The 8,582-nt window shown below is 42.0% G+C and overlaps 1 protein-coding gene across 2 annotated transcripts; it reads left to right on the top strand.

The window, feature by feature from the left end:
* The first annotated feature begins 585 nt into the window (after positions 1-585).
* On the top strand, positions 586-8,055 carry znf581.L (zinc finger protein 581 L homeolog). Of its 2 annotated transcripts, none has more exons than XM_018226198.2 (2): positions 586-721; positions 4,969-8,055. In XM_018226198.2, exon 2 carries the CDS (start codon positions 5,021-5,023, stop codon positions 6,392-6,394), a length of 1,374 nt encoding a protein of 457 aa, XP_018081687.1. In that variant the 5' UTR covers positions 586-721; positions 4,969-5,020; the 3' UTR covers positions 6,395-8,055. The 2 variants fall into 2 exon arrangements, with proteins under 2 accessions (XP_018081687.1, XP_018081688.1); XM_018226199.2 differs by having other exon boundaries at positions 632-721; positions 4,998-8,055.
* Positions 8,056-8,582: the final 527 nt, after the last annotated feature.

Genomic DNA, 8,582 nt, shown 5'->3' with positions numbered 1-8,582 from the left:
GTAGACAAGTAAAAGTCTAATCCTGGCCGGTGACGTAAGCTTAAACTAACCCTGCGTGGTAAATATTTGGCACTGAAAGGAGCCGCATTGACGCCCATGGGAGTCACAGCTGGCGTCATCTATTGACCAGCACAAAAGTTGATGATCCAGAAGGAACAAAAAAGCCTTCAATTTTGTGCTAAAATGACTTCCTGGTTCCTAATGCAACTAGTTATCAGCCTGGGATTGTTGTCATCTGCCTGTACATGATCCTAAGGAGAGAGGGAAAAGAGACAGTAGATTAGTCTGAGGTACACTTGCCTTGTGTTCAATCATTACCCACCTGGGCTACTACAAGCCCTCCCTCCTAAGCTCACCCTGTCTGCCCTTATTTTCCTCACCACTGGCAGCCACAGCCCCCTCACCTTTTGTTCTTCTGCCTGAGGAAGGGGTGGAGGGAAGGGGGGCCATGCTCTCAGCTCCAGTGTCCTCCCAGTAGGAGGGGGGGATCCCAGTGCCTCAGAGCAGGTCAGCCCTTGTGCGGGCTTTACTGAAACTTTGGAGGGACCATTTTGCCTGCAAACCTACAGGGAACGTAAGTCACGCATCTTCCCAGTGCTGGTCTTGTGTTTCCATCAGGACGTTTTCCAGTGAAGCTCCTTCCTCTTCCTATGTAGGAAACACACTCCCCTTAAAGCACTACTGAGCCACAGCGATCCCAGAGAGGCAGGAAAATAAACAGGTAGGAGATTGCTGATCAGCTATGGCTTGTTATGGCAGCGCATGGGCGCACACAATACATCATGATAGATAGATAGATCTGCTGGATGTCTGCAGCCTGTTCTATTGTGTCAGCTCGGGGGTGGGGAGATGCACAGTTTCTCTATATATCTAGTGACAGAGCATTTATTATTAATGCTGCTTCCCCCCAGAACCTCCTTTCTGGGGATTAATGTCTCATCAGCAACAGGGGGAGTTTGCTTCAGCTGCAGTATTCTGCCCTAGTTTAACTGGCATGCTACAGTGTATTTAACAAGAAAGTGTCTTTTCTTTTTTTAGTTCTTCTTTATAACATTTGGTAAATACACATGAACTCTAACTAGAACTTTACTAATTCCTGACTGACAGATCACAAGACCTTCTGCAGCAGCTGTTTTTAGATAAATAACTGGAGCAATAAGGCCTAAGGCACACTATGGGGGGTTATGCAATTATTGACAAGGGTTGCCCAGGTGCAGTACCCCATAGAAAGCAATCAGAAGGTAACATGTGCTGGTTACCTCTTTAACAGTTATCGGTTGCTATGGGTTACTGCGCCTGGGCAAACTCAGTGAGGGTCATTTATCAACACTGGGCAAATTTGCCCATGGGCAGTAACCCATGGCAACCAATCAGATTGCTGCTTTCATTGGTCTACTTGCAGCTGGCTTTAAAATGCTAATCACTGATTGGTTGCTATAGGTAACTGCCCATGGGCAAATTTGTCCAGCGTTGATAAATGAGCCGCAGTGCCTTTTATGAGGTCATGGACAGGGCCGTATTTATATATAGGACCCGAGGGCCTGTACCTATATAAAAAAAAAAACCCTCCCCACCTTCCGGCATGGATTTCCATAGGAGGGGGGTAGGGGGTCCCAGGCACACGGCGTGCTGACATCACCTCCACGGAAAGCGTTGTGTGACGTTAACGCACATGGCGCTGGAAGTCAGTGAGCACGACGCAGGGGCGTGTTTAGGTCCGATGCCTATGGTGGGATTGGACCTAAATACAGCCCTGGTCGCGGAGGTCCAAGGGCCGAAAAACGCTCGGTGTGCACAGTGACAGAAGATTCCCCTGCTGTTAGTGCGCATACATTCAAGCTGTTTTGGGACCCTATATACCCAGGCCCATATTTATATATGCACTCAAGGGTCTGTAGTTAGGGTGGCAGATTTAAAGGGGTGGTCCTCGGATGCCTATATGAAAAATATATATTTTTTAAAATTTACAAACTATCCCCCAGCCGCCGCCAGACCGTGCATCCTCCACCAGGTTGGCAGAGTATGGTACACACAGGCGGCATATGGCAGGCAGAGTATGACAAAATCAGAAAAATATAGACCGCACCTCCAATAAAAATATTTCTCCTTTATCGTAAAGATTACATAAAAACATGTAGATTCATCATTGCCTGACAGGTTTCGGCCTAATAGCTAACAATAAAGGAAAATATTTATATTGGAGGTGCGGTCTATATTTTTCTGATTTTCAATCTTGCAACTTTATTGTGACCTGCACACCTGTACAAGAGCACCACACACTACAGAGGGGACGAAGACTCTGTGACAAGGATTGGAGCGGTCTGTTTTTCAAATTATGACAAACATAGGCAGCATGGGGCAGGCAGAGTATGTCACACACAGGAAGCATAGGGCAGACAGAGTATGGCACACACAGGGAGCATAGGACAGGCAGAGTATGGCACACACATGCAATATAGGACAGGCAGAATATGGCACACACAGGGAACATAGGGCAGACAGAGTATGGCACACACAGGGAGCATAGGGCAGGCAGAGTATGGCACACACAGGGAGCATAGGACAGGCAGAGTATACGCACATTAGGAGAATAGGGCTGACAGAGTATGTCACACATGGAGCATAGGGCACGCAGAGCGTGGTACATGCAAGTAAGCAAAGTATGACACACAGGTAGGCACAGTATGGCACACATAGAGAGCATAGGGAAAGCAGAGTATGGCACACAGGCAGAATAGGGCAGGAGACAAGGCCACTCTATCAGGGCCACTCTTTCAGGGCCACTCTATCAGGGTCACTGTTTCAGGGCCACTTAACAGTTTAACAGATTAACAGTTCATACTGTGCTACAAACAGTGACACAATGCCTGTGCCCCTCCAGCAGTTAGTATGAGGTGTGAACAGTGTGGGCAGTTTGAGTATGAGATGTGAGCAGTACAGGGCTTTATGGGTGTTACAGGTGTGAACAATGAATTTAAAAAGGAGTTTACAGTCTGAATTTGAGGTGTAAACAGTGCAAGGGCCAGTTGAATCTCGGTACTGATACCTTTTAAAGCTTACACAAGGTAAGCAGTCACAGCTGCCAGAGTTTCATGTGGGGAGCTTGCTGGCTGCCAGTTGGACAGCACTACTCTAGCATGTAAAATAGAACTTTTGTAGCCATGAAATTGTTTATTTGTAGGTCATAGACCAACAGATACAAACGTTAAATGTATAAAAATATATATTTTAATTTCTTGATGTTATTGGTCCTTTAACTTCTGTGTATCTAGGAATATCCTAGTAGAGATATGCAGATTCTAACAAAGCTAAGTCACATTTGGGGTCTTCACCATTTGCCAAGAAATGCCAAAACAGAATATACAACATGCCATGAGCTTAAGTATTGTTGCTGGTTCTCACACATACACTCCATTCTAGGGATTAACATCACAGCAGCTCAACATGTCAAACCGTTGTTTTCCCTTGGAGCAGACATCAACTGGATAATTGCCTATGTTTGAAATCAGTTTTTATTCACTTCATTATCTTGGCAGATCTGGGTTTTCTGGTTGGGACTGTGCTCAATACAGTGGGTGTTTGCACTACTGTAGCAGTAAAGGGGCTACACAGTACATACAAATAGAGTATGTGGGAGCATTGCCTCTAGAAAATACCTAGGGGAAAAAGCATAGGGTTTTCTATTAAACAACCCCTTTAGTCATTTTGTTCTGGATGGGGAATTCCAAACACCTAATAATAACTGCCTCACCACTGTGCAGAATTAATGGATGATTTAAACAGTCTGTGAAATATATTGTTGTTCTACAAATAAAGATTACAAAAATAATTCCATCCCTCTGTATACTTTGTAGAGGGGCAATACATGGCTGTATAGTTACTGTGCACCAATGCTTACTGAACATCCTTCTGCACAACAATGCAATCAGTTTAAAGGAAGTCTGTAGATGTGCAGCTAAGAAACAAGTGAACAGAGTGGTCAAGGAAACAGTAGGACACAATCTGAAGTGACTCTGGACATGGTTCAGTTTTAACCACTGTCTGTGCTTGTGCTACCCCTCAAGAATGGGCAATGTAGTCACTTTCTAAGTTCTTAATTGGTCATCATTTTTTATAGTTTTTGAAATACAGTATTTGCCTTCTTCTTCTGACTCTTTTCAGCTTTCAAATGGGGGTCACTGACCTCTGCTAAAAAGCAAATACTCTGTACACATATAGGGGCACATTTACTTAGCTCGAGTGAAGGAATAGAAGAAAAAATATTTTGAATTTCGAACGTTTTTTTGGGCTACTTCGACCATCGAATTGGCTACTTCGACCTTCGACTACGACTTTGATCCGAACGATTCGAACTAAAAATCGTTCGACTATTCGACCATTCGATAGTCGAAGTACTGTCTCTTTAAAAAAACTTCGACCCCCTACTTCGTATAGTAAAACCTACCGAACCTCAATGTTAGCCTATGGGGAAGGTCCCCATAGGCTTTCTAAGCTTTTTTTGATCAAAGGAATTTCGTTCGATCGATGGATTAAAATCCTTTGAATCGTTCGATGGAACGATTATTCCTTCGATCGTTCGATCGAACGAATATCGCTATTCGACCCTAAGTAAATCTGCCCCTTACTGTTATTGCTACTTTTTATTACTGCTCTTATTATTCCGGCCCTCTCCTATTCATATTCCAGTCTCTTATTCAAATCAATGGATGGTTGTTAGGGTAATTTGTACCCTAGCAACTGGAGTGGTGACATTTCAAACTGGAAAGCTGCTGAATAAAAATCTAAATAAGTCAAAAACCACAAATAAAAAATGAAAACCAATTTGTCTCAGAATATCATTCTCTACATCATACTAAAAGTTAATGCAAAGGTGAACAACCTCTTTAACAACAATTGGTTTTAGAGAGAATGCTATAATACCAATAATTTTGACATTACTAATGTTAAAAATATTATGTTGCTCTGTAGGTTTACTGACGTCTGTTTTCCATTCAAAGAAAACATTACTCTGACATCGTGAATGGATCCTGAGGGATGGAAGATGGCTACAACTGGATATAACTTCTTAAAACACGGGAATGAAGGGAACCATGTCAAACACACAAACACAGAAAGACTGCAGAAAAGGATATCCCATGGGGGAGTCAGTGACAGTTCAGAAGCCAAACTTCTTCAAGCAAAGGTCAGAAGTGACTATGGAACTGGCTGCTCGGCAGGGAGGCAAAGCCGCAGCGAAATGGGGAAACCACATATTGAAGGATATGATACAACATCAGTCAGTAAATATACAGTGAAGAAATGGAACGCATGGACACCAGATTCTATGGAACACATAGAAAACTTAGCTTTTACCAATTATGACAGAGAGTCTCAATTTGTGGCAAAACAAGGATTAAAAATGCAGGTTAAAAAGTTCCCCATTCAGAATAAAGATGGCAGCTGTTCTTTTCTCCCAAGAAAAGATAAGACACATATGACGGTAAACTTTCCCAGACCTACCAATACCAAAGAACCATCAGTTGCCCCCTCCCAGAAGGCAAAGATACAGGGGAACAGACCAAGTGCCATAACAGAAACTATGTTGCAAAGTCAGGGGACAGAACACTGTGAAAAGTCCAGGCTTTACCAAGGAATTCCTTTATATCATTCTCATAAGAAAGTTACTATTCAAAAAAGCCCATCACCTTATAGTAGACTGACTGGACCCTGGCAGAGAAATAAGGTAACTAATCGAGAGACTCCAACTAGTTCAACTGACAAAGAACAGCACAAAATACTAGAAAAGCATAGATTATCTTGCAAAGATAAGGCTTCTGTAAGTACCACATTGGCTAATAAAAGAAGTGGCAGCGTTGTCCGCTTTAAGACTGGTGTGCTGCCTGTAATTTCACAATACAGGAAAACACAAGAAAAAATAAAGTTGGAGCCCACAGCTGTCAAACCACAAGACCAGCCTGTGGGTAACAGAAAGTACCGGAGATTTCTGCTTATCGATAGTCAAGGACTGCCGTACACAGTAGTTGTGGATGAAACTAAAACGGCAAACACAAGTGAACCTCCTGATGAACCTGCTTCTGATAATTCATGTACTGGTGCCATGAAATCTGCAGCCCCCCGAAAGGTGTATAAATGCCCTGTGTGCTTTAGGATATTTGAGTACCTCTCCTACCTCCAGAGGCATAGTATTGCACACTCCCAACAAAAACCTCATGTCTGTAAGATCTGTGGCAAGGCTTTTAAAAGGACTTCTCATCTTACACGCCACAAATATACTCATTTTGGTGGAAAACCTTGCCAATGTCAGATCTGTCATCGGAGGTTCCGTGATGCAGGGGAACTTACACGTCATGAACAAAGCCATGCTGGAGAAAGACCTTACCAGTGTGATATTTGACCTGTGCGCTTTGAGGAACACGGTGCTCTGCAGCATCACCAATTGTCAAAACGTTGAAAATTATGCCAGGGGAAATTCCTGAAAGCCCACCCCATGAATGGTTTACTGGCATTACACCGAGATCATTCTTATCAATAGCTTTAGATGGTCTAGATTCTTAGGTTTCATGCTGGACCAAACCAATTAGATTCCATGCATTAGGGCAAAACCCTTTAGCACTTGTTTTCCTGTGGGAAGCCCCAAACAGAGAGGAACAACTTAGATTGCAACCAAACTTATCTCTTATCTAGAGTTAGTTTTGCAACACGTAATTTTTAGACACATAGTACTGAAATAGGGAGCTAAGCTGCAGTAGATGTAAACTGTTCATACTTGTTTTTATAATTTTTTTTTTACTTTGTATTAAAATATTTCTATGTCCGAACTATGAACATTTTTTTTAAACCCACACTAAATCCATTCGATTGAAATGGTCAGTTATTATTATACTGGACCTGAACCACAATTAATAGTTTAGACCATGATCCTACAACAGTCCACAAAACAGTCTACGTAAACTGTTTTAATCACAAAACTGACTGGTTTAGACTTTAAAGCTGTGCACATGCTTCAAGATCTACTTGTTTAGTAAAGTCGCCAAACTGGGGGATCTTTAGCTGATTTGTCTTTCAATATGTTTGCCCTGATTTTGATAATTGAATCATTGGGCCCCTGGGCCAATGACTGAATCATAATGGAGGCCTACGGCAACCTTTTGGGAGAGGACCAACCTGCCAATGTGGTTCTCACCCAACTGGAATTTCACACTTGTTCAATAGATATTTGCCTGATTTTCTGCCACATATCTGTCCGGCAAGCTACCAAAAGGGCCTCCTACACAGACCAATAAGCTGCTGATTCTGGAGGGACTTAGTTGGGCATGTATAGCCAGCTTTAGGATAATGTCTCAGCAGGAGATACATTAATGTTTACTATATCAGTTGTGGTGACAGGACATGTGGAATTCTTTATATTCATTTTCTTTTGTGAACAATTAGTATTGGCACCTATATAACACACCTCTCAACTGAAAAAGTAAAATGTCATACACAGTAGTTGTGCCATACGTAGGGTGATCCAGCTGTCCAAAACGGGAAGCGAATAGAGACAATTCCACATATTAAATTGCTGATAACTAAATGCCTACAAATCTCCTGGTGTGACATAAGCCTACTGTATGGATACTTGCTACTGACATTGCTGTTTACATTAACCGTTTCTCAATTCTGTCATTTAAAGTATATTCTATATAGTGTTAGTTTAATGTGGGGGTTAAACTAAGCTATATGAACAAAATGGCAAAATGGAAATGGCACTACATTTAGTAGCCACGATTCATGCTTTGTGTGTTTAGTTGGCATTTCTTCCTCCATTACATTAGTATCTGCTTAAAAAACTAAATATTTCACAAATGTATTCAAGTTTTAACAACCTTTTTTTTAAACTGCAATGTGTGTTTTTTTTTCTGGTGGCAGATAGAGTCGATAAAAACTATAAGCTGTAAAAAGAGTGCCTGTAGGACCAGGGTCTTCAACCTCTTTTAGGTGTGAGCCACATTCAGATGTAAAAAACTTGGGAGCAATACAAGCATGAAAAATATTTCTGGGTGGTGCAAAACAAGTGCTGTGATTGGCCATTTGGTAGCCCCTATGTGAACTGGAAGCCTACAGGAGGCTTTGTTTGGCAGTACACTTGTTTTTTGCAACCAAAACTTGCTCCAAGCCTGGAATTCAAAAATAAGCACCTGCTTTGAGGCCACTGGGAGCAACATCCAAGGGATTGGTGAGAAACATGTTGATCGTGGGTCACAGGTTGGGGATGACTGTTGAAGGGTTTGTTTTTTCCAGCACCTCTTACCTGTTAATTTGTAATGTCCTTAAAATGGCCATACAGGTACCAAGAATCAGTTGATTTTCTATATGTGCATGTTGGGAGGCAGATCCCACCCAATAATCCTTGTACCATGGATATCAGTGAGTTTCAGTCGGGTTGGCTTAAAGAGCAGAAATATTGTGACGTTTATTTTAATATTGTGTGAAAGAGCAAGGTTTGTTTTGTACACCCTTATTAAGTTACGCCGTCACTTTAAAGAAAGAGAGAGGTATAATTACCTGATCATGTATTTACTAAGGTTAAAAAAGAGTAAAAC

This window comes from Xenopus laevis, chromosome 7L, assembly GCF_017654675.1.
Source record: "Xenopus laevis strain J_2021 chromosome 7L, Xenopus_laevis_v10.1, whole genome shotgun sequence".
In the NCBI taxonomy this organism is placed as follows: Eukaryota; Metazoa; Chordata; class Amphibia; order Anura; family Pipidae; genus Xenopus; species Xenopus laevis.
The sequence above is the reverse complement of the archived record's forward strand: the minus strand, read 5'-3'. Positions and strand labels throughout refer to the sequence as shown.